At 33.1% G+C, this 15470-nt stretch overlaps 1 protein-coding gene across 9 annotated transcripts in view; it reads left to right on the top strand.

The window, feature by feature from the left end:
* The window catches only part of LOC127499679 (CUGBP Elav-like family member 4), a 124347-nt gene that overhangs the window by 98628 nt on the left and 10249 nt on the right, over window positions 1-15470 (top strand). For 6 of the 9 annotated variants that reach the window (XM_051870153.1, XM_051870148.1, XM_051870146.1 and 3 more), the window contains 4 exons: window positions 1442-1504; window positions 2675-2755; window positions 4830-4973; window positions 12239-12398. In XM_051870153.1, coding sequence (XP_051726113.1) covers window positions 1442-1504; window positions 2675-2755; window positions 4830-4973; window positions 12239-12366 — 416 coding nt within the window. In that variant the 3' untranslated portion in view covers window positions 12367-12398. Of the gene's footprint in view, window positions 1-1441; window positions 1505-2674; window positions 2756-4829; window positions 4974-12238; window positions 12399-14278; window positions 14354-15470 lie in introns of all 9 variants that reach the window. The other 3 variants (XM_051870149.1, XM_051870147.1, XR_007926161.1) reach the window with 2 other exon arrangements.

Here is a 15470-nt window from a genome sequence, read left to right as displayed (position 1 = left end):
TATCTTGCTATTATATCTAGTCGCCAGCTGTTTCTGTATGCAATAATATTAGCACATTTGTCTATGAAGCATTTTTGCTATTCGCAATCCAGAAGAGAGAGAAGCTACAGCATGCGCACAACATCAAAGCCCCGTTTAATTGTGACGATGGAGGAGAGGACCAAACATTCAAACGTCAGCTTACACTTTAGGCCTGTGATATTAAGCTAATTTTATTTTTGATTTCGATTTTGTCTTCCAAGGATCATCAGAAAGAAGATATTTGTGGTAAAACTATTAAACTAGTCGCATTTTGTCTAGCACAACTTCCTTCCTTCACAGCAATGTGCATTTGTTCCTCCATGAACCCAAACTTAACGTCAGAATCAGCTCAACCGGTGATTGTTGTAAAATGCAGTCTTAAGTCATAATTATTATCAACGTTTTAAAACGTTGAAAGCACAATAATCCACGCAAGAGACGCTGTTCCCCGGGCTGAATTGTGTGTGCGCGCTCCTAAACGGATCGCATATAGATGAATTACACTTTGGGCTTCGGGTGCACGTCCAAACGATCAAATACACACACAAAAATATTTCTAAATACAGAAGAGAGATCGCCAAAAAAATTCCTACCAAAAAAACACAAAACGGGAGTGGGAGGCAATGTGAGTCAATTTTCTGGGATTGGGACGGGACAGGATTTTCCCCCAGTTTTTTCGTTTTCGATTGGGATGGGACGGGATTTTTTTTTTTGTGGGAGTGGGATGGGAGAAGTTTGAAAATCCACTCCCATGTCACCCTCGAATGGTAAGTATTTTGCGACTAGCGAAAACGTTCCCACAGGTGTGTTTTTCTAATGACACCAGGTTCATTATTTTAGTTATTCCTAATCCGTTTAAAATGCATGTGTCAATACTCAAAAAAACTCAAAAATAAATAAATAAATAAGCCTTTTTTCAAGATTAATGCATTTCAATTAATAGTAAATTTCTATCTAATTAAATATTTATTCAATTCAATTTGATAGAAATTTACTATTAATTGAAATGCATAAATCTTAAAAAAGGCTTACAATTTTTGCATACATACATATACATATAAATAAGAAATTTGAGTAATTTTATTTGGCATAATTAATTTAGAAAATCATTTTAAATTTATATATCTAAAATCTTTCATCATAAATCATGGCACTTTCTTGGAGTTTTATCAATTGATCTAAACTAACCATATCATATCACTTATTCACTTATGAAAACATGTTCATAGTGGAAATTCAAAGCCATTATCTCTATGATTTGCTTTTTTAATGTTTTTCCGAATATATTAATTGATCCTGCCACAAAAATGTGTAAAACTGAAGCGCAGAGGAGTGTATCACATTTCATCTGTCTGAGTCTGTGAAACAACAGCTGTGTAAAAATAACTGTGTGTGTGTGTGTGTGTGTGTGTGTGTGCAGCACAAAGCCCGACAGTGGCGGACCCTCTCCAGCAGGCGTATGCCGGTGTTCAGCACTATGCAGGTGAGTCTCTGTCCGTCATGTGTGTCTGTGTTTCTATGAAGCGCTGAAAACATTATATGCTTTATGCCATGATGAGCTGAACTTTCCAAACAATCGTGTTCTACATCATCATCACATGACCGCATTATGTTGCATGTAGTATTGCACACATGTAGTTTCCAGTTTCAGAGAAATAAATGTGGTTATTTAGCATTTTTATTCAGTTTAGCTGATCAAATAATGAGTCAAGAAAGATGTGGAAATTCACAGCTGATGCATTGCATTGTGGGATGCAGTATGCTTTGTTGTGTACTGCACATAATACCAGTGTTATTCACAGAAAATATAAAAAGAAAAGCTAATGTAAAAATGAATAAAACTATTATAGTACTTGTATATACTATTAGAATTTTTATTTTTATATTTTCAGTTTCATTTTAGTAATTTTGTTGCTTTTGTCTTTTTTATTAGGGTTTTTAATTTATTTTTATTTCAATTTTAGTTGTTCTTTATTTTTAGCTAGTAATTTTGATGCTTCAGCTTAAACTTTTTTCAGTTAGTTTCCGAGGCTAATGTTCATTTCGTTTTTCATCTAATGTTTATATTTAGTTTTATTACAGCTTTATTTTAATTAACAACCACAACTGAAACTTGTCAAGTTTTAATTACACTGCAGAAAAATGTTTTCTTCCTTCTTTCTGTCTTGTTTTCCAGCACAAACATCTAAACATTCTTAAATCAAGATAACATTTACTGGAGAAGCAGAATTATGTTAGATATTAAGTCTTTTTTTTTTTGCTTAAAAATGTAACAAATATCTGTCAATGAAGTCAGAAAAATAATCTTGTTTTCCCTTTGAATGAAGTTTATTTTTCTGACCTCATCGGCAGATATTTGTTCTTGTTTTAAGCTCAAACTCACTTAAAATTGATCAATTTTCCAGTAAACAAGACTTAATATCTTCAGTCATTTTGCTTCTCCAGTAAATGTATCTTGATTTAAGAATGTTTAGATGTTTGTGCTGGAAAACAAGACTGAGGGAAGAACATCATTTTTTTGAGATTATGTGATTTCAACCGTCTGTTAATAAATATAATTGATAATTGAGGTGAAGCGGAGTAAAGATGAGTGTGAAAGGAAGATTCACACTCATATATTCTGGTGAATTCTCTTTCTCGCTCTCGGTTACAGCAGCCTATCCTGCCGCGTACGCGCCGATTAGCCAAGCGTTTCCCCAGCAACCAGCCATCATTCCCCAGCAACAGCGGGAAGGTGAGTGTGACTCCGCCCCCTCTGGATAAAAGGTGATAATTGCTCTGAGAGACAGACGGAAAGTTCCCAATAAATAATGGAAATGAAACGAGAGCTTGAGAGGGAGGAGATCATCAGAGCTTCATCCAAAATACAAAAGAAAGTCTGAATGTAGCCTGGAGCCAGAATGTGAGTTTAGATTTTTTCTGTTGTCAGCGTTTGATTCTTAGACCTTAAGAACGACACACAGTTTGATAATTACAGTTTTTGTCAGTAAACTGATGTAAAGAAGCTCTCGGTTCATTCTGACATAAAGATTCTGTTTGTGTTTTTATTGAGGAGAAATCCTCACTGAACTTTCTGTAAATGTGCAGCTCTTGTAAGAAGCATTTTCTCAATTAAATTAATTTGAAGTTGCTCACAATCATCGTAATGAGTTGTGAAGGTGTTTTGAAGTAGTTAATTTGATTGTAATGATTGTTGTTTGCCCGGCGGGATGTAGTTGACCCTCAAACTTAATCCAGAACAGACGGAGAAACACAGAGGACTAAACCAGACAAACATACAAACCAAATCTATTTCACAGTTATTTTGTTTGATTTTATGTTTTGTCCTTTTACGTGATTTGATTTTAATATATTTTATTTTATTATTTTACTTCGTTTTATTTCATTTGAGTTTTCAAATTAATTTTATATTTTATTTAATTTTATGTTTTGTCTTTTGTTTTATGTGATTAGATTTTAATATAATGTTTTGTTTTGTATTGTTTTATTTAATTTTTTCTAATATATTTTAATTTGTTTTGTGTTTTGTTTTATTTTATTAGATTTTTTTCATAGTATTTTTTAATGTAATTTAATTTTGTCTTATGTGATTTTCATATATTTTAAGTTATTTTTTCTTTTGTTTTATTTTATGTGATTTTTTCACAGTATTTTTGATTTTGATTTTGATATATATTTATTTATTTTGTTTGTCTTTTATTTGGTTTTAATATTATTTTTTTATTTTATTATTTAATTTTATGTTTTGTCTTTTGTTTTATTTTATTTTTCTAATATATTTTAACTTTTGTCTTTTGTTTTATTTTATTAGATTTTTTTCATAATATTTTTTTATTTTATTTTATTTTGTCTTTAGTTTTATTCTGTGTGATTTTCATATATTTTAATTAGTTTTTTCTTTTGTTTTATTTTATTAGATTTTTTCACAGTATTTTTTATTTTATTTAATTTTATGTTTTGTCTTTTGTTTTATTTTATGTGATTTTAATATATTTTTATTTGTTTTGTCTTTTGTTTTGTGATTTGATTTTAATATATTTGATTTGATTTTTTTAAGTTTGTGTGTTGTCTTTTATTTTATTTGATTTTAATATATTCTTTAGTTAATTTAGTGTTGTCTTTTGTTTTATTTAATTTGATTTTGATATATTTTAATTTATATTGTCTTTTTTATATTTTTTATTGATTTTATTATTATTTTTTAGTTAATTTTATATTTTGTCTTTTGTTTGATTTGATTTTAATATATTTTTTAAATTTGATTTTAATTGTATTTTTTGTTTTATTATTCAATTGTATGTTTGGTCTGTTGATTTATTTGATTTTAATATTATTCTTTAATTACTTTTATGTGTTGTCTTTTGTTTTATTTGATATGCTTTTAATATTAATATTGATATTTTAGTTTAGTCTTGTCATTTGTGTTGTTGTTAGCACTCATGGTTTCCTCCATTAGCCCTGTTTTAATGACAGCACAAATCTCCAGTCTCTGTCATGCCATGAAAGAGTCAGAGTTTCCTGCCAAGCTCCAGGAGACACTGAGGAATTATTTATGTTGATCCAATTTTCCCAAAAGCCTCAACACCCTGGAAGAGTCTGGATGACTTCAAATCCCATATCCATGTTTAATCAAATATCCGTTTAACAAAGACGCTAACGTCTGAATCCTTTACCAGATCACAGGCTGAAAACAGGTGGCAACAGAACAATCCTCCTTTGAATATGTATCAGCATGCGCGCCGCTCAGCCTTCTGGGTACGGGTCTGTGTGAAATCTAATTTGCGTGACTTTATCTTTCTCTCTCGCAGGACCGGAGGGCTGTAACCTATTTATTTACCACCTGCCGCAGGAGTTCGGCGACGCGGAGCTCATGCAGATGTTTCTGCCCTTTGGCAACGTCATTTCCGCCAAAGTCTTCGTGGACCGGGCCACCAATCAGAGCAAATGTTTCGGTGAGTACCCACAATGCCACTTCACTTAGCACAATTAGTTTGTCTCGTGCCTTTATTTCCCGCGTCTGCACTAATCAAGTCGCAATTAACGCTCGGGAAGTGGCGTCGTGCCTGAATGCGCAAGCATGCAGATTCACACACTTTTCCCGCCACGCTTCCCTCATCAGCCAGCGGTTATGAGATTCTTCCCGCCGGAGGCTTGAGAACTCATTCCCGTCTCCCTCATAGCCATCATTTCCCTCACGTCTCACACTTTACCACAGATTGTTTTACTTTTCCAGTCAGGACTGATGCCACACACACTCACACACACTCACACACACACACACACTCACACACACACACACACACACACACACACACACACACACACAAACTCACACACACACACACACAAACTCACACACACACACACACCAGTCTTACTATAATATAGTATAATTATTCATTAGCTTATATATATACATATATATATATATATATATTAATTTTAGTGTATTTTTTGTTATTTTGTTATGTGATTTTGTCAGCAGTTTTAGTTTTTGTTCTTTTTAAATATTACTATTTAGGTTTAATTTACTTTTATTTCAGTTTTAGTTGTTATTTATTTCCAGTTAGTCATTTTATTGCTTTAACCAAGTTTAAGTTTTTGTTCAACTTTAATTTTTATTTTTTATTTATTTTATTTTATTTTTTATATATTTTGTTTTTCGTCTAATATTTATATTTTATTTATTCAGCTTTATTTCAATTAACCAAAATATTTTTATTAGTTTTAGTTTTAAAATAAATAAATAAATCTAAAATAAAACTATTAAAAATATTTTGTTAATTAAAATAAAGCTGAAAAATAAAATATAAATATTAGATGAAGAACAAATTCTAAGTTGTTTGTCTAATATATATATATATATATATATATATATATATATAAAATAAATATTAGATGAAGAACTTATAAAATGAAAAAATAGAAATGTTTATTTTCTAAGTTTATATAATATTTATATTTTTTTCCCAGCTTTATTTCAAACAAAAATCTTTTTTATTAGTTTTATTAGTTTTTGATGTTTCAAAAAATGATATTTTGTTTAATTTTATGTTTTGTCTTTTGTTTTATGTGATTATATTTTAATACGTTTTATTTTATTATTTAATTTTAATTTTAATTTATTATTTAATTAAAACTAAATAAAACTAAAGTTTAATTTGAAGAACTAAAATGACTAACAGTAAGTACATAAAAAATAAAACTATACATAAATTGATTAAAATAATAAAATATTTATTATAAATAATATAAATAACTATATTATAAATAATAAAAAAAGATTGTTGTTAATTGAAATAAGTCTGAATCTATAATATAGAAATATCAGATGAATAACTTAGAAAATAAAAAAATAAATGTTTATTCTTGATCTAATAATTATATTTATTTTTTTCAGCTTTATTTCAGTTAACACAAATGTTTTGAATAGTTTTAGTTTTATTAATGATAAAAACCCTTACCCACATGAGCATCAGTCTTACCCAGAATTCCCTTGCCCTCTGCACTGAGCGTCTCGCAGCTGCATGGAAAGCGTGAAGTGCTTCCTGCGTGGATCATTATATTTCTCATAAAGCTTCTTCCTGCCTTCAGTGCGTCGACGCATGCTGAGGTCTCTTTCTGCATCTTTACATTTAAAGTTTATTTTCATCACTATTCATTAAGATCTTGGCTGTCGAACACGAGCGCGGCGTCTCGGTTGTCGCTCCGCGCCCGCAGGCTCCCTCCGAAGTTGCAGTAAAATTAGATAAAGACGCTGCTCAGGAAGGAAATTAAATCAGGTCTTTTTCATCAGCTTCCTCCGGTGTGGAGACGAACACATTCTACCTCATTACTTCATCATGTCAGCGGAATGTGCTGGAATTAGAAATCCGTGTGCATTTATCATCAGTGACGGGCTAAACATGCGCCGCTCCCGCCGTGTTTATCTGAACCTCTTGATTCAGTGGGTCGGTTAAACACGTTCACTGCGTAAAGCGGCGGCTGATCGTGTTTCAGTGATTGATTGCGTTCTGTACAGTGTTGCTGGAGCTCCAGATGATCACTGAAACACAGATGTGATGTTCATTTGCTGCTGTATGAATGTCTTTCTGCACATCTGTGTGTGAACTCTCTAGCGCCACCAGAGGTTCAAAGTTTCACATTTTAGTTTGACTTTTGTGACTCTTGAAGACCAAACCGTAATGCCTAGAGACTTGAAACTTGGCCAGATGGTAGGTCTCAATTTGGGGAGAGACTGACATGGTATGACCCCAATTAGCCAATAGGTGGCGCTACAGCGATCAAAAACGTGAAACTGCTCATAAATCCTAGACCGTTTGTCGTAGACTCAATGCCTAATATCATTGGAATCCTTGGCTCAAGAAGGACAAAACGTGTATCTCCGATTTCGTTTGCGCCATTTTGAATTTTGTCCAAAGCCTACTTTTGCAAAACTAGTCCTAGGTTATTCACCCAGTGCAGACATGTTCTCTGGAGACTGAATATCAAAAGTTACCCAAAAAAAGTTGATATTTTGATTCACGGCCGTTAAGGGGCGCCAAAAACATTCAAAATGGGCGGGGCCACTTTTACTAAAATGGACTCTTGAACGGAATGAGATGTTTTCACCAAATTTGGTACACATGTGTAGGGGCTCCATCTTTGGTCACAGGAAAAAAATCGTGGTGATTGGACACTAGACGGCGCTATAACATGAAAAAATTAAAGCTGCAAGCAGCATTTACCGGGGTTCAAGCACTTTAAGGTATTATATTTTATTCAGCAAGCATGTAAACACTTAGATCATAGATGGAAAAGATCATTTACAGCCAATACAGGCAATTCAGTAAGGAAAAATATGTTTTTTAAAGGTTTTTTGACAGTTATAGTGCCACCTGTTGCCCGATCTCCAGGACTTTTTTTGTGTGTCCTCAGAGTGTGTCCATACATATGCATGTTAATTTTGGTGAAAATATCTCAGTTCGTTTTGAAGTTATAGATACTTGTATATAGGAAAGCATAAAAAATGACCCAAGAATGTCTTTGATTGGATTTTTTTGGCACTTCCTATCAAAATTTTGACATTTGGGCTTTAATATTTAGTCAATCAACTTAGGTTTCGTGTTTCCTACACTGGTTTCGTCTCGATCGGACTAACGGTTTCGAAGATATTCGCAAAGGTTTTTTAAGCGCTAAATCACAACGTTGCACAAAAGCCAAAACCTGGCATGTCTGGTATCGTTGGACTCGGCAAGGTTTCAGGAGTCTAAGCACGTGACTCCCGTGAAAATAAGTCGACCACACCCAAAGTTATACACATTTTCATCCAAAACCATTAAAAACATATGTTTTTTAAAGGTTTTTAACAGTTATACCGCCACTTATGGTCCGATTTACATAAAAATTGGCGTGCTTCTTTAGACTCATATGCTGCATGTGCTCACCTATTTTCGTGAAGTTCTGAGTTTTCATTTAGGCTTTATAGGCTTTTAGGTATATTTGGCCAGGCCCATTTTCTAAATAACCCAGTTATAGTGACCCAAAGGGTAAAGTTCAACTTTTTTTAGATAATTATTGATCTAGAGAGTCCAGAGAATTGTCCTGCACTGGTTTCGTTCCAATCAGGCGAAAAACCTAGGACTAGTTCGCAAAAGTAGGTTTTTCACATATTTCACAAATGATATGCTTATTGTGTGGATCTGTGAAACACCACGTGATTACTGAGGCGTAAAACTCATTAGCACCAACTTGTGGCCGATTTCTTTCAAAATTCTTACAGACCTCTAGGGCCATGAGTCGAACATGACCACCAAGTTTAGTCTAATAGGTGCTCAAAATTCATTGGATGATTGCGGCCGATCAACTTGAATTTCAAGTCGATCGGACTAACGGGTGCATAGTTACAGCTGTTTTCTTGAAGTTATAGCGCCACCTAGTGTCCAATCGACGGGATTTTTTTTTTTATCGTGACCAAAGATTGAGCCCCTACACATGTGTATCGAGTTTGGTGCAAATATCTCATTTCGTTCTCGAGTTACAGCCATTTTAGTAAAAGTGGCTCCACCCACACCGTACATTTTGGTGCCCCTTAGCGACCGTGAATCAAAATTTTAACTTTTTTTTGATGATTATTGATAATCAGACTCCAGAGAATCTTTCTGCACTGGTTTGGTTCTGATCGGGCAAAAAACCTAGTTTTGGACAAAAAAAAATAAAAATAAAAATTTCCAGGCAGAAATGAAATCAGAGATACAGGTTTTGTTCGACTTGAGCCAAGGATTACAATGATATAAAACACTTTGTCTACGACAAACTTGAAAACAGCTGTAACCGTTAGTGTGATTGACTTGGAAATTCGCATGCAGTGTCTTGATCCAAGGAGCCATGATAGTCTATGAGGACACTGGCGTATCTCAAAAAACATGGCCGCCATCGGCTAATGAATTTGAGCACCTATTAAACAAGGTTTACGGAGACCGATTGGAATGAAACTCGGTGGGCATGTTCGACTCGAAAAACTAACAAGTTTTACGGCTCTGTAATCACATGGTGTTTCACAGACCCACACAATATTCATATCATTTATTAGATCTCCTCATTCTGAACAACTTTGTCAATCAAATCGTTCATTAAATATTCACAATTCTGTAAAAAAAAACTACTTTTGCAAACTAGTCCTAAGTTTTTCGCCCGATCGGAACCAAGCCAATGCAGGACAATTCTCTGGTCTCTCTAGATCAATAATTATCAAAAAAAAAGTTGAACTTTACCCATTATAACAGGGTCATTTAGAAAAGGGGTGTGGCAAAATATACTCAAAATTCATCAAAGAATCCTAAAAAATCATGGTTTCCACAAAAATATCATTTTCAACATTGATAATAATCATAAATGTTTCTTGAGCAGCAAATCATCATATTAGAATGATTTCTGAAGGATCATGTGACACTGAAGACTGGAGTAATGATGCTGAAAATTCAGCTTTGATCACAGGAATAAATTACATTTTACTATATATTCACATAGAAAACAGCTGTTTTAAACTGTAAAAATATATCACAATTTTTACTGTATTTTTGATCAAATAAACGCAGCCTTGGTGAGCAAAAGAGACTTCATTTGAATGGTAGTGTAGATTTTTCCAATAACAAATACTGTCATCAGAAGAGGAAGACTGTAAATGTGTATCTGTTTATTTTGTCATGTTTTAGAATCACACTGTGCGATGTAGATACGATCTGAAAGCATTATGAGACTTTAAGACACAGAAGTGTAGTTGGAGCTGTAATGTCCGTCCATTCACTCGTCTCCTCTTGTTTTCAGCTGTTCTCCACTGAGAGAGAGAGAGAGCGTGACAGATACAAGCTGATTTATGACGAATGGTGCTGTCTGACAGCTCGACTCTCTCTCTCCGTGTGTTTAAAGGGCCGCTGTCTTATCTCGTCTGTGTCTGACAAAAGCAGGGTCTGTCCGCGCAAATTCAATCGGAGCCGCAGCATGTCGATGAAATCGGCCGGCAGGTGGAAATTTGTGCCGTCAGTCGGTCAGCGATGTGAGGTGTGATAAGAAGAGGATTTAAACTCTTCAGCCGTGTACACTAGTGCTCTTAGACACACAGAGATCGTCACCTGACTCAGTAGGTTTGTTGTAATTAGAGATGTTTGATAAGTCAAGCATCTCTATGGCTGTCGCTCACACTGTGAGTCAGTGATTTAAACAAGCCTCTAAGTATTAAACTTCTGCGTGTAACTCATCAAACGGGACTGACTTTGGCACATAATAAAAGATGCTCATAGGAACTGCAGTGTAGATGCATGGTTTAAATCGCAGTGTAAGAATATTAATCTCGCCAACGTCAGTGATGTGAGTGAGTGAGGATGATCCTCAAACTCAAAGCTGAGTCAGTTTTTCCAGAACATTTTCTTTTTCCAGAAAAAAACTTACAGAACAGACCGACACTGCAGAATTTTATTTTATTTTATTTTATTATTTTTTCATTATTTTATTTTGTTTTTCATTATTTTATTTTTTCATTATATTATGTTATATTATATTATGTTTCATTATATATATTATTATTTTTAATTTTTTTTTTTTTTTTTTTTTTTTTTTTTTTAGATATTTGTATTGGATTCATAATCAAAAGTGTTGAGGAGGAATATGATTTTTTGCAGCACTAAAGTCTCTGTGTGATAAATTGAGCCAGATTTCCCCCTTACTTTATTTTATTTTATTTTATTTTATTTTATAATTTCTTTTTATTATTTTATTTTATTTTTTCATTATTTTAATTGTTTTATTTTATTTCATTAATTTATTTTATTTTTTCATTATTTTTTTCATTACTTTTTTATTTTTCATTATTTTTTATTTTATTTTTCAGTATTTGATTTTTTCATTATTTATTTTGTTTTTCATTATTTTATTTTTTCATTATATTATTTTATTTTTACTTTATTTTATAATCTCTTTTTATTATTTTACTTTTAAATTATTTTTATTTTTTATTGTTTTATTTCATTAATTTCTTTTATTTTTTCATTATTTTTTATTTTGTTTTTCAATATTTAATTTTTTCATTATATTATTTTTTCCCATTAATTTCTTTTATTTTTTCATTATTTTATTTGATTTATTTTGTAATTATTTGTAATTAAATCATAAACATGTAAGATAAATAATTTTAAAATACAAGCAAATCAAAACTTTTTTTGCTTACCTGCATGTCATGTGACCATTAACTCACATCAGAGAACTGTGAGAATGTGAATGTGTTGTTAAATTATTGAAATATTAACTTAAAATGTTAAATATTTTAGCTCCAAAGAGTTCAGCTGATAAAAAAAAAAAAAAAAAAAAAATTTATATTCATAATTCTTAAGACCTAACAAAATAGCACAAGTCAAACACTGCATCACAACTAGACAGATCTTGTGAGAAGATGCTGCAGGAGATTAACACAAATATAGATCAGCTAAAGTATTACAGAAAACACAGTACAATATATAAATATGGAAGACAATTTATAATACAATCCGCTTACTTATGCACAATAGCTCTAATACAAAGAGTAAGTTATATTTTATTCAAAAGAGATTAGTCAGGATTAAAAGAAGTTGAGGAATAATTCATGGCATTGTTCTTCATTATTCTTCTCAGATTCCTCAAGCGGACAGGTTTGCACAGACAAACACCACACACATTTTCACTTGTTGATTGTGTGTTTGTCTCTCAGGTTTCGTCAGCTTTGATAACCCGTCCAGCGCTCAGGCGGCCATTCAGGCCATGAACGGTTTTCAGATCGGCATGAAGAGGCTCAAAGTTCAGCTGAAGCGGCCGAAGGACGCCAACCGCCCGTATTGACCCTCACCTGACCGCTGCGACGATCATCACAGGTCAGAGAGAGTTCCTCCACAGGCTTCCTTCTGTCACACATTGATCACGTGCTCCGTTCAGACTCCGTTCTGTATTTCTGCTCTTATATATGAAGTGCTGCGCAAACCTTCAGGCAGAATCCCTGCAAAATGGCTTTCTGTCAGGAGTCGACAGGCCTCAGAGTTAATTGTGTTTTAAAAAGCTATTAAAAGTGATCATTTTCATGAATTTATGATTACTGAAAGGTGTGTTAAAGTACAGTAAGTAAAAAGTAGCTGAGACCTGAGAAACTAAACATAAATTTAGCAGAAGAGAGTTCAACTAAAAATCCATCATGTCGTCACAGACCCGTATGATTTGAGCAATATTCACGCTGATCTTTTGTGCACAATGACGGTTTATTAAATAAGCATCATAAAAGAAGTTCATATGCTATATTCAAAGTCTTCTCACTGCTAAAAATGATAGTGATAATGATAGTGTTTCTGTCTTGTTTTCCAGCACAAATATCTAAACATTCTTAAATCAAGATGCATTTACTGGAGAAGCAAAATGACTTATTTAATGCTTAAAACAAGAACAAATATCCCCCAGTGAGGTCAGAAAAATTGTTTTTTGTTTGAAATGTTTATTTTTCTGATTCAATATGCAGGTACTTTTCCTCATTTTAATATTAAACTCACTTAATTTTGATCAATTTCCCGAAAAACAAAACTTCCTTTCATATTGCAACTCTAGTAAATGTATCTTGATTTGTTTTTAATTTTGAAATTTTTACTAGAAAATAATCAAAAATGTTGAAGAACATAATTTTTTGCAGCGCTAAAGTCTCTGTGTGACAAATGGAGCCAAATTTTCCCCTCATTTTATTTTATTTTATTTTATTTTATTTTATTTTATTATTCTATTTTATTTTATTTTATTTTATCCAGTCTTTGTCGTGTACGGAGCCCCGCACATGACATGCAAGAAAAAAAATTTAATTGTGCGCACGATTTACTAATTCGTTCCCTCGATTTACTAAATCATGTGCATGTTTTATAAATCGAGGGAACGAAATAGTAAATCGTGTGCACGTTTTAGTAAATTGAGGGAATGAAATATAAATCGTGCGCACGATTTAGCCTACTATTTTTTCCTGCATGTCATGTCCGGGGCTCTGTAGTCATGCAATAATATCAAGTTTCCCCAAAAAGGACCCAAATTTTCCCCTCCATTCTGTTATTTTATTTTATTTTATTTTATTCTTCCATTATTTTATTTTATTTTATTTTATTTTATTTATCCAATATTTTATTTTTCCAATATTTAATTTTCCAATATTTTATTTTTTTATTTTATTTTATATTTTATTTTTTTATAATGTCTAGTCTTTGTCATGCAATAAAATCAGGTTTTCCCTCCATTTTATTTTAATTTATTTATTTACCTATTTATTTATTTATTTATTTATTTTATCATGCCATTATATCAGGTTTTCCCAAATTGATCCAAATTTTCCCCTCCATTTTTTTTTTTTTTTTTCAGTCTTTGTCATTATATCAAATGTTCCCAAATGCATCCAAATTTCCCCCTTCATTGCATCTCATTTGTGTGTGTTCTTACTCAAACTCAAAATGTCTCTTTTTGTGTTCCATTGAAGAGATAAAGTCTTACGGGTTTGGAACGACATGAGGGTGAATGTGACCGATAAATAACGTACAAGAACTCGTTCACCGCAGGCTGTTCATCTGTTCCCGTTGTGTGTTTGTCTTACAGTACTGACATGTTTTGTCTTGTAAATATCTGTCATGATTTATCCGCTAAATATGAATTCCTAAAGCCATCCTAATATGAAGCTGACGAGACGAATGCCATGGATTCTTGTGTTTTTGTTCTCTCATTGCACGAACCCCGGCAGGGCTCAGGTAGCTCAGGACGGGCCGCTCTCTTATGTAGCCACATGTCTTCCATCAGAGGACGCGTGTCCAGCGCTGTAAGTTCCTCCCAGTGATGTCACGTTGGTGTGGGTGACGTCATGTGACCGGCTGTGACAGTGGCATGACGTGGCATTAACTCTGTATCTCTCTCTATACTTCTGCTGTTTCCAGTGGTGGAGTGTAACTGGTCTCTTCTGATAGCTGGAGCCGCTCGTCGTAACTCAAGTGCTGATTGGTTGATTTTGATGGGTTGTGAACTTTGCTCCTTTATTGCTGTTGTACTGTGAGTTGTTGTGCTCTTCCTCGTTGAATGTGGTGGATATTTTGCTCTCTGTGGTTTATATTTCTCTCTCTTTCTTTCCTTATTCAAGCTGTGTTTGTTCTGGTGTGTATTTTGTGTTTTGGAGATTTCAAAGGCTTTGCTTTGTGTACGTAAACACATTTCTTTTCATTTAATTGCCATCTCTAATGTAATGGTGAAGATTCTTTCAGTGTTTATGAATCGAGACCTTTCACTTTTGCTACATGTTGTTTTCATTAGGAGATCTGAAATAGTTTCGCTTGTAGATTCAACCCTGATTATTAGTGATGTTTACTGAGTCAACATTTTTTAATAAGGTGCATTATATTTCTGTGATAATGCATGTATATACATTATCTTTAGGTGTTATTGCTGCTGGTTTGGACTGTATATTTCAGTGTTTGTTGTGGATGATTTAATATCTGTGAGCTTTTAGTTAGAGGTGCTTTAATCAGATCCTGATACACACTGTCCTTTACATCTAGTATAGCAGTTTATAAAACACATGACACAAGAGTTTATTTTTCTCTGCTGAAAATTTGAACTAGGATTTTATCATGTTTGTTGGCAACAGTGCCAGTGCTAACAGATTGAGCACATAATAAACACTTTATATTAAACATCAGATATGTTTGAATTGGCTGCGGTTGTGTTTTTGCTCTCAGTGTGGACAGAAAAAATGACCCGTCGATGGAAGCTTTTCCTCAATGGAAACTCAGAAACTGTCATGCCGTTGCTTCTATTGCTTCTGTCTTGTAGCTGCTGGTTACTTTTTGCATATTTCCATATTTCCATTGTGTAAGTTTTGATGTTCAAATCAAACCGTTTGTTAGTAAACAGTAAGTACAGTATTCCAGTGGTTGTTCATGGTC

The sequence above is a fragment of the Ctenopharyngodon idella genome, chromosome 18, assembly GCF_019924925.1.
Source record: "Ctenopharyngodon idella isolate HZGC_01 chromosome 18, HZGC01, whole genome shotgun sequence".
NCBI lineage: Eukaryota > Metazoa > Chordata > Actinopteri > Cypriniformes > Xenocyprididae > Ctenopharyngodon > Ctenopharyngodon idella.
This window is presented reverse-complemented; position numbering and strand designations above follow the sequence as displayed.